Source organism: Xiphophorus hellerii, chromosome 1 (assembly GCF_003331165.1).
Source record: "Xiphophorus hellerii strain 12219 chromosome 1, Xiphophorus_hellerii-4.1, whole genome shotgun sequence".
NCBI lineage: Eukaryota > Metazoa > Chordata > Actinopteri > Cyprinodontiformes > Poeciliidae > Xiphophorus > Xiphophorus hellerii.
In genome coordinates this window covers 28,212,573-28,228,844 of record NC_045672.1, presented here as the reverse complement: position 1 = coordinate 28,228,844, position 16,272 = coordinate 28,212,573, and the positions used below count along the sequence as shown (strand labels likewise).

At 37.8% G+C, this 16,272-nt stretch overlaps 2 protein-coding genes across 2 annotated transcripts in view; one reads left to right on the top strand and one right to left on the bottom strand.

The window, feature by feature from the left end:
• The window catches only part of syt6a (synaptotagmin VIa), an 87,557-nt gene extending 82,411 nt beyond the window's left edge, over positions 1 to 5,146 (top strand). The window contains exons 6-7 of the mRNA XM_032558310.1: positions 484 to 634; positions 1,476 to 5,146. Of these exons, the coding sequence (XP_032414201.1) occupies positions 484 to 634; positions 1,476 to 1,547 (223 nt within the window). The 3' untranslated portion in view covers positions 1,548 to 5,146. The remainder of the gene's footprint in view (positions 1 to 483; positions 635 to 1,475) is intronic.
• A 700-nt stretch (positions 5,147 to 5,846) lies between these two features.
• olfml3a (olfactomedin-like 3a) lies at positions 5,847 to 15,553 on the bottom strand. The gene is made up of 3 exons (XM_032561780.1): positions 15,205 to 15,553; positions 10,054 to 10,363; positions 5,847 to 7,447 (listed from the first exon to the last, which is right to left on the bottom strand). Exons 1-3 carry the CDS (start codon positions 15,313 to 15,315, stop codon positions 6,663 to 6,665), a joined length of 1,206 nt encoding a protein of 401 aa, XP_032417671.1. The 5' UTR covers positions 15,316 to 15,553; the 3' UTR covers positions 5,847 to 6,662.
• Between the last annotated feature and the right edge of the window lie 719 nt (positions 15,554 to 16,272).

Sequence of the window (16,272 nt, the reverse complement as noted above, 5' to 3'; positions counted from 1 at the left end):
ATGTGACTCTGTCCAAGCAATGTGAAAGGTACGGCTGCAGTGCAGACAGCTGACAGAATGAGAACATGCATGTTAAAGGTCAAATTGTGGGTATTTTTCTTGTCCTGTTTCTTTTGTTGTTAAAAGGAGAGGATACCTGCAGAATTAGATTCCTAGCCCTTCATGTTTTATTTACAGCCTGCAATCCTAACGGGACCTAATCAGGTGATCTTAATAATATAAGGAGTTTTAGATTAAAAGAAAGTCTAAATGTATCCACAGTTTACTAAATTGTTAACAAACATCAGCTGTAATGCCTTCAGATCAAGTCAGTGTAAATGCCACAGAGACAACCAGCTGCATCAGTTGAAAGGGGATGGGCAATCAGAATTGTGTCTCCTTTGATTACAAAATGGTCCTCATGCAATTATGAAAAATGGCATGTATGAGATGTTGCAGTTAAATCAGATTTATTCATAGTATTACGTGCTTGTGCCTCCGCAGGGTGGGTCATAATGAGATCATTGGTGTGATGAGGGTTGGAAGCCATGCTGAGGGACTTGGCAGGGACCACTGGAATGAAATGCTGGCTTATCCACGGAAGCCTATTGCACACTGGCATCCCCTCCTGGAGTCCAAGAAATCTGAGAAGGAGGTGAGTAAGATTTCCACTTGTCAGATCAAGCGCCCATTGATGGACAAATCTCCACCATCTGGTACATCTCAAGCCAAAAGCTGGGTTGAGTATTTGTACATGCCATGTTTTTTGCATCAGTTATCTTCTTAATAAATCAAAAATATAAGTTGCTATGTAGTAAAGCTATCCCTAACACCAAATTTATGCTGCACCCAACTTTGCTCCGCAATTTGCTAGTGAACTGCAGCCACTCCAGAGCAGCCCAATTTATACTACTTGCGTCTCTTCTCCATTCTGCTTCAAACTGCAAGCATGCTTCATGAAGCATGCGTGGGAAATGAGAGCTTGCGCAATAAAGCAAGTAGTAAAAATGATGAGTGGTGTCATAAAATACTCTAGTTCTCAACTTCCAATTTTAATGTATTTTCCCTCCTTGGTGAATTATTTTGAAAATACGAATGCTGTGCTCATGCATTTTCCTGTTGGGAGTAGTGTGATTTTTGAAGTGTCGGGTCAAAACAGAATCGGTTCTGCAGAAGTGCGACGCCATGTGGACTCAATGTAAATTCTCTCATTGACTATAATGGGTGTGTATTTACCGTAGCAGAGTGAGGTCTCGTAATGTAAATTAGGGGTAAAAGTAGTTTTTTTCAAAAAGTTGCTCAAGCAAATGTAACAGAGAAAAGGTAACTATTTGCTTTAAATAATGAAGACAAAATTCTTTGTTTTTAGATAACAAATATAGTTTTATTTTATTTTTTCACAGCACATTTTGTCCTTGAAGCACCTCTCTGTTTGCTCTGTAACAGAAGTGCGTGTGCCGAATGAATAACTGTCTTGTGTTTTGTGTGTCCCACAGTGGAAGGCGAGAACTGCCAGCTTTGACAGCCAGGGCTCTTGCCCCTCACCGAGGCCCCCTGCTAGTCCCTGAGATGAGCTACCTGTGACCCAACGGCCCAGAAGGGGTTTCCTCCCTCCTCTTGATCCACTTCCTCTCTGTGTGGTTGAGGAGAAACACAATCCCACTGTCTCTCCCTTCTTCCTCTCTCTCTGTCTCTCACTCCCAAATCCTTCACTTCCTCAAATCTAGTCCCAGAGCACTCCCAAGTACTGAACTAGGACTTTCCGTCTGTCAGCTAAGAGAAGCTCAGACTTTTCTCAACGTGGCTGGTGTGATAGCCTGAAGCTAGCATTGTTTTCTAGGAGACTTGCTGGAAATCCTGTCTGCAGACATTGATTGTTGATTTGTCCAAGCTTAGGTAAATCGAGCTTGTTGGCATCACAAAGGACCTGGAAAAACAGAGGTTTTAACTATGAGCCATGGAGTCTCTTTGATGGAAAAGGCCCTGTTGGATATCACTCCATGAAAGCAGCAGATGTTTCAGAAAGGGAAGCTGAGCACATGCATTGCCAAGGAAGGGAAAAAAGAGATGATTTTTAAAAACAAGCTGTTTTAGAAGTCTATGGCTCACTCACATTTATTTTTGCAGTCCTGAATTAACATATAGTATTCCTTTTTTAAATTATTTATATATATATATAATTAGCTTTAAAATGTATTTAGTTTAAAATACTATCTATTTCATTATAGCTTAAGATGTTTGTTTTATTTATGAGAGGAAGGGTCAGGCTGAAATCTCAAGTATCTCTTTGGTGTAGCTTTCAAAATCTGAAAAGAAAAACAAAACAAGGCAACAGGAATTCAGAGTTGAGCAACCTGGTTTCCACTGCAGTTCAAAAGTTCAGGGAACTTACAAACTTCACAATGTCACGAAGGCACAGGAGTTTGACACTGTTAAAAATAACGAATATTAAAACGCTTTGTGTAAAAACAAGTGAAGCTGTTAATGAAGAGAGGTGCAAAGATCTCCGTCAACAGGGACTTTTCAAGCACACTTTTAACACTGGAACCTTTTTATCACATTGGTGTTCAGTTTCTTCCAAAATAAAACAGAAATGCTTGATTTTCTTCCAAAATACGCTACAAAAAAGCACTTTTGTCTCCTTATTAGGTTTATTTTTGTTACTTATTTTGGTGGATGTAAATATACTTATGTACAGGTGCTCTGCTGTTTGTTTTCCTTTCCTAAATTAAAGAATATAAAGTGAGAACATAAGTAGAATTTTAAAAAAGGATATTTTGAATTTTTGTGGTATTTTTTGTGGTTTGTGATCATGGTTAAAAAAAACAAAAGAAAAAAATAAAGTGATAATATTCCCCCTTTTTTCTTTTTCAAATGCCACATTTTTCTGTTTATTTTTTCACTAAATAATCAGTTAGCTCCATGTAGGGGAATTAGCAGTAAATTATCATCCCCACAAAGGTAAACCGAAAAGGCTGTAGTATGTTTTACGGAACAAAATGCAGTTATACCAAACCAAATAGAGTGGAACTTTTCCACACAGCAAAAAGAAAACCGTTTTTATGCTAGCTAGCAACATTAGCTAATGAGATTAGCAACATTAGCTCTTGTCATTTGGTATTTTGATAAGAGCTCTAGATTGTGTTGAAATTGAGAACTTTTTGTAACTATAATGAGCAAGCAAGTATGTTTTTGTTTAACCATTTCACATTGGTGTTTCTGTCTTCCTTGTTCAGCATTAAACCTTTCTGTAAAAGTTTCTATTTCTGCTAGTGTTTATTTGCTTACGGTAGCCTGCAAAATCTGTTATCTGATGTAGGTCTCTCCCCAATTTGAGTCACGTTTAAGGTTTCACTATCAAATAGAAGTTGCACATATCATAGTTGCCTGATTAGCAATCAGGCAAATTAGAAATAATCCTAAATGTTCACAACATGAAAACAACATGGCTGACCTTCCCAGCACAAACAATTACTGTTCAGGGTGTTTAAAATGTACATTTCTTACTTTTGTGTTTTTAATAAAAGTAACTATACACATTTTTGCTTATTTTTATTATTAATACATTTCTAATTTAATTGACAGATTGTTTTGTTCTGTTTTTCCATTTGGAAGACATATGCATTTGCTTTAAATACTTATTATGTAAGATTTTATGTATTGAAAGTATTGTTTTTAAATTTTATTTAAAAAAAAAAAATACAGATATGAAAACATCATCTCTCAAAATAACTACTACAACTTTTAGATTTGCAACTTTTAGAGATGAACAGCAAAATATATTGTTTATTCACATCTGTACAAAAAAGTTGAAAGTTTTCAAAATCTATTTAGAATAGAAAGAGCAGCATAAAGTGTGGTTGTAGCTCACCTTCTTTATGTTAGTGACTCACATCGGGCAGCGACTCATATCTGATAATGACAGAGTCTTCACTTTCATTTTTAGATTCTGCAAACAACCATCTGCTGCAGCGTCTGCTAACTGTGTAATCTGACTTATTGTTATTGCTACGGAGTCTTTTGTTAGCAGGCAGACATAAAAGGCAGTCAATTCTAAAAACTTTACAGCTGTAAGATAAAAGCACATTTATCTTGTATTTGTATCAGTTTATGATTGTTTTATGTTGTAATACAGAAATTATTATATTGTAAATGATCATGACATTGTGAGATTTTCTATTCTGTGTTCTCCGACATTGTTTTAAAAAAGATCATAATCATGTTTGTTTTTACCAAAACATGTTATTCAGGTCCAATTTCCTGTAGCGTCCCGTTTCAGTTTGTGTTTCAGTTTGAGCCTCCAGATGCAGTAATTGATGTCAAGCTCCTTATTAACACATCTAGAACACAATATGAGAAGCTGCAATCTGGAGATGATACCTGGCAGGACGGCTTCTTAACAACAATCACAGATTACAGTTTGTACAGATGCATTTTACTTTGTGCCACAGAATATGGCATGGGAAAATCGGAGGCAGACATGAAGACACAAGCAGATGGATTCAGCAGACCCAGAAAGGTCTGTTTTAGACATTTCCGTAGCGGATAAATTTACCCGCAGCAAGTCGTTTGGCACCTTGGTGTTAAACTGAAAGCCTAAGATGACAGAGCGGGGGAAGCTGTTGGGCGGACAGGTCAGCATCAACATAACAGTGGCATTTCTCTAATTGGCACTTGTTAGAGCAAGAATGAGTCAGTGCATTGTTCATGCTTGACGTATTCTACCATAGCATCAACACGCTGCTCTAATTCAGTTATTTGAATGTTGAAGTTCTTCTTTAGACTAATGGCATTATTAGATTTCTACTATCTAAACAAGTGAGTGAATTATTGTGTTGTTTCTGCTCCTTTTTAAAAAAAAACCAATGTATTTTATGATGGTCATATTTCTCTGACAATGTGGTGTATTTTCATCGTCGGTGGAACCTGTTAGGTCAATTGCCTCAGTTTATGGACTGTTTTAAGACCTTCTAGCTTTGCCTAATATTGTACTGTTTGTTGATATGATCTTGTAATCCTTTCCAAATGTTAAAATAGATCTGAGGTTTAAATTTTTTATTAAACATTTTGTATTTGTAATAATAGAGATGTTGGTTAAGACAAATGGGTTCTAGATAAACTCAGTGATCCAGTGTGTAATAAAGTCAAACTGAAATACAAAACTGTATTTTCTCCACCAGTTTTCATTTCTCAAAAAAAACGAGCATCAGAAAAATGGCTTGTTGTGCTTTTCCCCTTGGAGCGTGACATGATTTCTTTTTCTTTGATTAAAAGACTAAAGAAAGGGGCCTCTGTGAAGCAGGTTTCTGAGAGAAAAATACAGACAACACCCACACTGGGTTAACGAACTGGCTGAACATGGTCAACATGAATTAGGGTTGGGCTTTATTTTTTCTGTGCATACCAAATGTAAGAAAACATGAACAATGCTTCAAAAGCTAGTTAGTTTGTTCCAGTTGCACATTGGAATAATTTAACCACCCTGATATTTACATAAACGGAATCCTTCTGATATTGCCCCCATACATCATTTCACAATTGTGTATCTTTCAGCATTTTCTTACTATGCATATAATATTGTAGTGTAGTTTGATCTCAGGCTAAGGCAGAGGTTCCCAAAGATTTTCTTCTGGGCCCCTCTATGGATTACAATAAAATCCCCCCCCCCAAAAAAAAGAAATCAACTGGGCACACACATCGTTCAACCAGACATAAATTTATACACATATTTTGTTTTCAAACTCCATTGAAGTTTATTTCACACTTCCGGTTGCAACAAAACACACTACAAACCATCTTTACAGTGAAACACTTTTGTGTCATTCATCCATACCCCCCCCCCCCCTGCAATGGCATTACGCCCCCCCTAGGGGGCGCGCCCCACACTTTGGGAACCCCTGGGCTAAGGGTTTCTTTGGCATTTGTAAAAACATCAATGTTTCAAGTTTGAGACTCCACCTGTATTGCATATTATGCACAGGTGCTGCTTACATATAATCTTACAGCTACTCTTCTTGTACCAATGAAGAATCCCTTCCTTTAGAAGCAGAATGCTAAACTGACAACAGTCTTACTTAGAAGTCCATAAAAGATATTAGCTCCTTTTCAAATTTACTGTAACAGAAGTGCGGGTCTTCTTACTGTAAAGAAGACCCGGTGGAAATTCCTCCACAGTGATATAAAAGAACCATTGTCAAATATTTAATGGCATCAAGGATGTTTGGCCAGCTAGTTTTATGCACAGTACAATGGCTGCTGGAAAAGACAAGTGTTTTGTTTCGGAAACAACTTGCTGCATTCTTGTTGGTTGTACAGGAGGCTCCACTTCTGCTTTTCAAAGACTTACAGTTGTATAATTGAGCATCTGAGTTGGAGCAGCCCTAGCTCAGTCTGAAAAGAGCTTGAAATAGGCAGAAGTGAGCAGACTAAAATCTAATATATCTAAGTGTGATTTTGTGCAAAAAAATGTAATGAACATGTTTTGTTTAGCCCATGCAGCTGTCCTAACCTATTCAAGGAAGCATAATATGTCACCTTTACAGCTTCCATTGCACAGCAACCATACAGTATTTAGAAAATATGAACATGCATTATTCTTCTCAAAGCGAATCTATGTGAATGGATAGAAGAAATTCACTGCTACTGTCCTTCAGTTTTTCAAACATGAACCTATTTCTCTTCTGTCAAGCTAAGAGTTTCGTCTTTATAGTGAGTCTGTAAATGATTTGGTAGCCGTCATCCCAGCCATAAAGCTGATTCTCCTCAGGGTTGTACTTCAGACTGGCATGAGCTCCGTACCTCCTGGGGAAGTAAAGCAGAGGAGCCTCTTCAGTTAGCATCATGTCATTCACGTCAAACACACACTGAACTCGAGATCGGCTGGCCATGCGGGTGTTGTAAACGACATAGACTGTCCCGCACACTACAAAAGCCGCCTCTGCGTTCCCCCGTGGGCACCGGGTGTCCCAGATTTGTTCTATGTCAAGCGTGGAAGTGTCCATCTTAGCGAGGCTAATGTTTGGTTCACTGTCGGTCGGGGTGAAAAGGAGCCACAAGCCCTCATCGTCGACTGCAAGGTCTGCAACAGTCTCAGGATTAAGCGTGTAAAGAATAGTATTCCTCTCCATAGGGAACATAGCAATTTCTGTCACTGAACCACTAACCAGGTCAAATTTAACCACCTGCACATCTGTATCAATTTCCTGATTTATGTAATACAAATAGCCGTTATAAACAGCACTTCCAGGACCAGTCCACTTAGAGGGAAGGTGGATCATCCTGCTCCCAGCCACTCCCAGGGATCTGGAAAAGTCAAGGACGGATTGGAACTCGTAGACCGTGTCTCCTGATGTGCCATTGAAAACATAAAGCTTGGAGGATTTGGGATCTCTGGTCCACATTCCCTTGGGGCTTCCTATTCTCTTTAGGATCTTCACAGATCTGATGCCAGAGATGATTTCCATACAATCTGAAGGCGAAAAAAAACAAACAAACAAGTAACCACAAAGAAGAGGATTAGGAATTTGCTTTAACAGGAACATACAAAAAAAGCGAGCATGTGTTTACAACCATTCTTCTTCTGCTTCATATTCATCTTGCTTACACCGCTTGTAATGAGATTATGGAATGAAAGGAGCCGCTGGCTGCACAGCTGCGATGTTGCAAAGGTTGGGCACATGAACCGGCAGATAGACTTTATCACCCCAACTGGTTTTTACTGATACAGTGGTATCATAAAACAGGTATAGAAGTCTACTTCATGTGGCATTAAAAAGCTGAAGTTGCTGTGAAAGGAGAGGTTGCTGCATAATTTGAAAACAGGAGAAAAAGGAAAAAGGCACCAATGCAGATATTTCGCAAATTTAGAAATGTAAAAGAATGGTAACTAATCAGGCATTCTTGGAAACTTTGTTTACAACAAAAAGCATTATATTGTAAAATGATTAAGAAATTATTCAGTTATATTTATTTTAAAAAGACTATTCTGAGCAGAAATAATTGTGACACCTGTGATAAATGCAATCATGTTAACCAGTTACTCTAGTCTTATGATACTTCAACAAAAATGGATTTGCATTAAGGATTTTTACACATTTTTACCAGATGTACCAGTAGGCATGGCCAATAGATTATGTTCACATTGTAATAAAGAATGAATTCAGACTCCAGCTGTCTGACTGGATGAGGAGAAGTGCTGTTTCTTAATAGGAAATGTGGGTTTCCAGCCTGCAGCCACTGATATCTTGGCTCTAGTTCTCAAATCTGGGTCAAGTACAAAGTCGGGGCAAAATTAGACACAAACTCATCATGAATGAAGCTTGAGCACAGCTCATAGACAGATGAAAGATGCTGTCTGTAAAAGAAAATATCATAACACAATTCTTTCTCTGAAGAACCACAAAAAAGAAAAGAAAATTCCCAGCAGTCGTCACCGAGCGTCACCCATCCTCTCCCTCATTTGTCCCAGAGCCACATCAGGATTAAGTTTCCAGATCTGAACTGGCTCTTCTATGGAGAAAAGATTGTTCCGGATCACTTCACAGACATTCACAATGGATCTCTATGTACAAAGCTCATTTCTATGAGCATGACCATGGAGAGCAACGCCGCTGACCTCAGGGCAGTTTTCTGTCCTTCTGCAGCTACTGACAGCAAATAAAAAGTAATAGAGAGGAATTTCTCATTCCTGGACCATCTTTGACTTCAGTCTTTAACAAACATGAAATGAAATGTCAGCGTTATAATTCTGAATGGAGGTTTGGTAATATTTGCGTATAATCCTTTCATTATGTCTTATTGATTTTGCTATTAACTCAGTTGGTGTATTAAAACAATCAATATTTCTTCATTTGCTTTGTGATAAAAATAAAACATAAAATAAAAAAGTAATTTACTTATTCATTTAGCACACATTAAAGTGAAAAAAATTATAGTTCTTTGAAGAAGTACAATGCTTTGAAAAAATATTCATACTGCTTAAACCTTTCAACATTTTCATTAAATTACAATCACAAAGTTTAATGTGTTTCATTGGGATTTTTCATAACAGACCAAGAACAATAAACCTACTTACTGTATATGTTCAAGGTTATTATTTTTATTCATTTATTACCCATATTGCATTTTAATAGAGTTTCAGTAGTTTTGATTTGCAATTGTTGCTGTGCCATTTTTGGCCAAGTCTCTCCTGAAAAGGAGATTTTTAATCTCAATAAGACATTCCTGGTTAAATACAGGTTACAGACGTACTTATGTTAGTCAGTGAAAATCCAAACTTCAATCCAATTCAGTCTGTGACCTGAGAATTCCTATGTACTCTCCATTCGATCTTACTGAACTATTTTACAAAGAAAATGGGGCAATATATCTTTTATCTCTAGCAATGCGAAGCTGGATTTGCAGTTGAAACTGCTGCAAAAGGTGTTTCTAGGATAAACATGCCCTCCACACTTTTCAGGATGATATTTTTTGAACCATTTATCATTTCCCTTCACTTTACAAATATGTACGTATGTTAGTCTATCATAAAGTCCCAATAGAATTGAATAAAGTGACAAAATATGGAAAAGTTGAAGAGGTAAAAATGCTTTTGTTTATGTTTGTAGAAATTCAAAGCCCTCAACCTTCTTCATCATGATTTAAACAAGCTTTAATTCCTTGCACAACCTGAATGAAAACCTTATTGTAGCAGCTGTGAAGCGGCACATTTTTGGATTTGAGGATTATGATGATGAATACCTTCCTCAAACAGGAGAGTATTTGTGCAGAAATGAATGACTTGCATATGACCACACTTTGGCTGTGAAACATGACTCCACACAGACTCAGAAGCACTTGTTATGGTACTGTGTTTGTCTCCCTGTTTTCCAGAGGCATAACTTTTCCAAGACAGCAACCTTGTAAAATGTTTGATGTGATGCCTGTGGGATGTGTAATGTGGGTAATACAGAGAACAACTCCTATAAAAATCATGGGTTTTGACTCTTCTAGGCTTCTTGCCGTGAATAAATTTGAAAGATTGAATATCTCTAGAGGTTGTTTGGCTGAAGTATGAGCATACTTCTTCAAACTCACCAGAGACTCTGGACTGCAGCTCCTCCCAATCTTCCTCCTCCTCCACCTCATCTCTCTCCTGCAGACCCCAGGCCTCCTGCTCCAACACTTTTTCAGCCTTGGTTGCACAAGCCCGTGGAGAATTCTGGGTCTCCACGTAGTCCATTTCCCTCTCCACAAGGTCCACTCGAGCAGAAGCTCCTTTCAGGTCTTTGAACATCATGCTGTGGTCATTTTTTGTCCCCGTCATGGCCTCTGATGTTAGCTTTTTAAAATCCAGCATCTCTGTGCGATATTGATGGGCTTGTTCATGCCACAGCTGCATGCGGTCCTGAGTAAGGAGGAGAGCAATGTAAATGTTAGATTGCACAGCAGGGGAAGGTTTCTCTTTTGTGCTCAGGTATGCCAATCTGACTGTCTATACTAGACACTGCAAAAACATAAAATCAAACCAAGTATTTTTAGTCTAGTTTCTAGTACAGACATCTTAGTATCCTTGAAATAAGACAAAACTAATCCACAAGTAACTTTTCAGCAAGACATAGGATAATTTTTTAAGTCAAGAATTCCTTAATACTGATGAAAAAGTTCTAGTTTTTCTAGATTTATAACATGGGAAAAGTGTCTTATAAATTAAGGGGCAGTATTGTGTATTTTCTAGGCACATAGCAGCATTTTACAGCACTATCTAGTGAGTGCTGTCTTCAGTTGTTATAAAAATGCTATTTGTATATAATATGACTTAAAAGAAATTTGACTTAGTAAATTAACTCCTCGAAATTGGGCCTCTGTCTCTTTAAAAACTACTGCTCTTTCTGAAACTCCACCTTCAGGAAGTCTTCACAACATCGCTCTTCTTTTAACCATTTAACAACATTTTTACCAACTTTGCACTGAGAAGTAGCCTGGATAATTAGCTCAGCAAATCTGCAGTTCCACTAGGTGTTTTCTAATTGTTGCTGGCTAGTCTGAAGGAGCTGAGTTGGTGAATTGCAGGGGAGGGAGACAACACAAAGTTGATTTTACATAATACTGTCCCTTTAAATAATCTGCCAGCAGAACTAATGCTTTTTCATTAATATTAAGGAGTTATATTATTGAAATGTTACTTGTAAGTTACTTTTGCCTTATTTCAAGTACTAAGGTATTACAACAAAAACACTTGATAGGTTTTCTGTTTTTTGTAGTGAGGAGTCTGCAACCTTTTATAATGGCTCTAATAACTGGCTAAAAATGATATATGTTTTAAAGTTACATATAATTTTTTAAATTAAAAAGTGTGTTGATATTTCCCCAAATGTTAACACACTACAGAAGGAAGTGTCCATCCTCATTTTACAAAAAAAATTATGTCTTTCTTTATTTTAGATGCTGACAATAAAAAGTAAAATAGTGGCTCTTTAAAACTCACAGCAAATTTCCTGGGGTAGATTAGAAGTTGCCTTTTTTGATGTCATATTTTTGTGGCTGTAATGAAGCTTTATGAATCTTTATTTATTTAACTCTTTGGATTTTAAAGATTGCAGCTCCCAGGTTTAATCCCTTGCTGCACATTGATAACAGAAAGAAGACTGTTTCTCATCAGCTTTTCTCTATACCACTGTCATGGTTTGAGTTTTTCTGTGTATTAATTTTGAGTTTCCTCTGTTTCTGAGCCTCCGTGTTGTCCTGTCTCCCCTTGATTAGTTCCCAGGTGTGTCTCGTTCCCTGATTACCTCCTGTGTATTTAGTGTCACCTGTGTCTCTGTGTCTTGGTCGGGTCCTTGTCGTGTGTCAAGCCAGTCGTCTGTTGTCGTCTGTGCTGTCTAGCTGTTTGTCAGTCGTCCATTCGTTTCGCCAGTTGCTACCGGTGCTGAACCCTGGATTCTGTTCTGCCGTGCTGAGTGGTTGCTGGACTGTCTGTATTTCGGACTTGCTCATCATTAAACCATTACTTTACTTCTACCTGGGTCTAAGCGTCCTGCCTCACCATCTCCACCCACATAACGTGACAACCACATCAAAAAAGACATTTAATCACGCACAGCCACTGTTGGTTGCATTGCATCGTATGGCACAGATTATCTTTGTAGTTTCTCCTACTTAAGGCAGTAAATATTTGGATGGACAACCTGTACTAATTTTACTATCTGATATATTTTAACATCTGTCAAAGTTTTCTAATCTTCCAGAGGGGAAGTGAATCATTACAATATATTTTATGATCCACCACTTTTTTCCAAGAACATTTGTATCACTGAAAGAGATTGAGACAAAATTACCAGCGTGATTTTAGCCCAGGGGTCTCAACCTGCAGATTTGGCCTGCCACTGTGACTCTTACAAAGCCAAAAAGGAAATGTTTTTGATTAAGAATGTAATCAAAAACATTTGACAATGGAAATTGTCATTTTATAAGTTCTTCTTCAAAATGTGTTTTTAATGGCTGCAACAGGCTTGTAAAAGCAACTGGCTTCAAACTATGCTACCTATCTGTTTTCATTTTCCATATTTGTTGAAAAGGCTCAGCTCATTCTACAACATTGTTTGTTAATTTTATAATAGAGACTTCATTTTGTTCTAAAATCTAAAAACATTTAGTTTACTTTTAGCTTTTATAATGAAACACTTTATTGCACTTTTTGGCAGCTCTAGGTGAGATTTATTTTGTGTCTCTGTGAATGGAAACGGCTGCTGACCCCTGTTCCAGCCTGACACAGTTATGATGTTAACCTTTTGAGTGGTGAAACCTCATACATCAGAGGTTTAAATGGCTGCAGCTGCTCAACTTGATCGATGTGTACTCTGTGTTGTGGATCCAGTGGAGAAATAAAGCAGAAAGAGTGTGCAAACGTGCAAAAAAATGGAGCGGATTGCATTCCGTTGTGTAGTAAGTCCCCCTTCAAGTGTCTTAGGAACCTTAACATTCACCTGGAAGACTTTGGCACCAGTGCCACCTTTGTTCACTCCTCGTCTCGCTTCCTAAAATAAATCTCCCAGGGTTGGAAGTTTGTGTTTCCAATCTACCAAAACATCATCACAGTCTCAAATGCAATACAGTGATGTGGTTCCTCACACAGACACTGACACAATGAGAGTGACAAGTAATTCAGAGGAAAACGTAATAACTGCAATCCCTGTCATTTTTTTGCTTTTCCTCAGGTTTCATTTTCCACCTTAGCTCGCTGTCGGCTTGCTGTCGACTGGAAGGGAAAGCACATTTAAAGCTTGCTGATGAACTGCGGTTTTATATAAAAGTAGAAGACAGCAGATAGTGGCTGAAAGTATTTTAAAAGGTAATTGCCCGGAGCTTAACCGTTGTACATACATAATATATTTTTGCATCACAACCATATGTGCCAGTGTTGCTTTGAAGAGTAATTTAAAAGATAAGCAGAATATATAAACCTCTATAAATGCATTTGCAGGTTTGCAGAAGTGGTTTTGGACATTTGAGCCATAAACTTTAATGTATTTCATTGTGAATTTATGAAATAGACTAAGCCAAAGCAGTGCATTGTTTTGAAATGAGAGCAAAATCATTCTTTTTTTTAAAGTGTGCATTGACATGGGTTCTACTTTTCTCTGTAGCCCTATTTGGGAAGATGTTTAAAGCAGGTTTAGTTTGAAAGAAACAAATACAAAGCTTTGGACATCTCACAGATTACTGTTCAACCAAACAGAAAGAACGGACGTACATTAGCTTTATACATCAACATAAAGATACGAACCACATAAGTAAACATAATGGTGGCAACATTATGTTATTGGAATACTGTTATTCAGACGAGACAGAAAAGCAGGTCAGTTGATGAGAAGATTAGACAAGGATGCTGCAAAAGTCTTGAGAGCAAGTCGGAAGTTTGCCTACCAACATGAAAACTACCAAAAACATGCAGCAAAATGTACAATGAAATGGCTTAAAACAAAGTGTGTTCCTGAGTTAGAATAGAACAAAGTCTTGACTGATGTTCATTGAGGCTTTCCATTCAATCTGAGTGAGCTTCAGCTGTTTTGCAAAGAAGAATGGAAAAAAAAATCTCAGTTTCTAAATGCACAAAGCTGGTAGAGATGTATCCAGAAAAACGTGCAACAGCTGCACACATGGTTTAATGGTTTAGCCGGTGGTAGCACGATAGTCTTGCAGCAAGAAGGTCCTGGGTTTGAATCCTAGCCAAAGGTTTTTCTGCATAGACTTTGCATGTGCATGGATGGGATCCATCTGGGTACTCCACATGGATGGATGGACCTGCAACTGAAATTGCAGTGTAAAGTGTAAACCTGAATTCCAAATTCACACCATCTTACAGTTTTTTGCTACTTTTTCTTGGTAGCAAAAATTCAAATGAAATATATTGAAAATTGCACTGTGACAAAATGGGGAAAAGTCCAAATGGTGTGAATACTTTTGCATTGTATATGCCCCACTAAAATCTAATGCATTAATGTTTCTTTTTAAATGTGAGGTTTTTGTGAGTTGTTTGAATTCAGACAATGAACCGCTCTCTGTTCAGTACAGCCGGACTTGGATATTCATACTTCAGATTTTGGCTAGCCTCACAAAATCCACAACACTTGACTGATGTTCCCAGAGGTTTTCTCAAAATACAACAGCCGATGGGTTGTAAGAGTGGCTGACATATAATCCTCTTGTGTTTCATATCACACTCTGTGCACGCCAGGTCTTCGTTCACACAAACTGAGCCTTCTCTTTTTTCTGACATACTGCTGCATGTAACCTCACTTTTAAACTCTTTGAAATTGGATCCTCACCCCGAGGCTGCTCATCGTTGCAGAGCTTCATTCTACCTTGGCAGAGCAGACTCTATTAGACTGCTGGCATGTTTGATGCAACACCAGCAAAGGTCGAGATTGTACTCATTAATATTGTGTCATTGTCTTAGACATGGAAGATGTTGTAATACTGCCAGACAGAAGCTGCTTGTTGCATGAGAAGGAGAGCTATGCATGCATGAACTATTATTTCTCCCAAAGCCTCCAGGGAAGTTGATGAGCCTGCCAGAGATTGCATTAATTAGTTTGCATGAGTTAGGACATTAAACTCGAATAAAAGGAGGAGGAGAAGGTTATCAACTGGTGTCTCTAATTTTTAATGACTGCAGAGAAATCTGTGCTGCCACTTAAAGAGAGTCATTTGTCAAAAGTCATTTTAAAAAGGGGGCTTGTTTCTTACCTCAATGGCCAACAATCTGTTCTCCAGATAATCCATCAGTGCCTGGTAGTAATTCTGGGCTCCAATTAAAGTCCAGGCACAGGAAACGAGGAAGACGAACAGCAGCTTCATTGTGAGCCGATCAGCGGGACATCTGAGTTTCTTTGTCTTCACAGATTGAAGAGGACTCCTCAGGTTTCTCTCTCTGCCGTGTTCCACTGCTAAACAGTCTATACTGGTCGCACAATGTCTAAACACAATGTGCCATAACAGAAGGACTGCGCAAAAAGGTGAGAATGATAGAGAAAGTAGGAGGCCACTCTGAGGGTTTCCGATTCTTTGACCGCTCTGACTTTGCTGGAATGTTTTCACAAACTCTCAGGGAGGAGCTTTGTGCCTCTTAGCCTGCTCTTTCCTTAGGAAAGTGGACTCACTTTGTGCATATGAGTTGTTTCATGTGGTGCTGGTACTGTTTCAGGTGTACAAGTTGGCTTGAGCATGCAGAAAATATGTATGACACATGCAGCTCATTCTTTCAATTGGTTTATCTTGAATGCCATATATTCCTGATTCATTTCACAGATGAGACTTTTTTCTTTTTTTTTCTAAACTGACGTCATTTTTCAAGTGAAATTTTATTTGTCATATTGTGACAAATATGGCGGACAAAAACTTTGCTCCATCAAGTCACTTTATGACAATAGCACAACATAAACATTACCAGGACTTTGCAATGACTCTCCTACAAAGACCAATGTTATTCTGATGCAAATACAGTAGTTACCTTTCCTTGTTACTGCATTGTCAAGAATGAAGATTAGGTTTCAGGAAGATTGCAGAAGAAAATGTAATTACAAAATTCATCATAATTTAGACAGAAAACTGGAATATTATTAAAAATATATAATGTAAAAACATCAGAATCTTTATTTTCATTGTTTTTCAAGGGAGAGAAATAACATTTTATCACAAGAAGAACCTTTGGAGAAATATCTCTGTAAAATAGAAAGAAAGAGATAAGTGAGAACATGATCGGGTGTTTTTTTTTTTTCTTATAAAGAAAAAAGTGTTTTTTGATTAAAAAAAAAA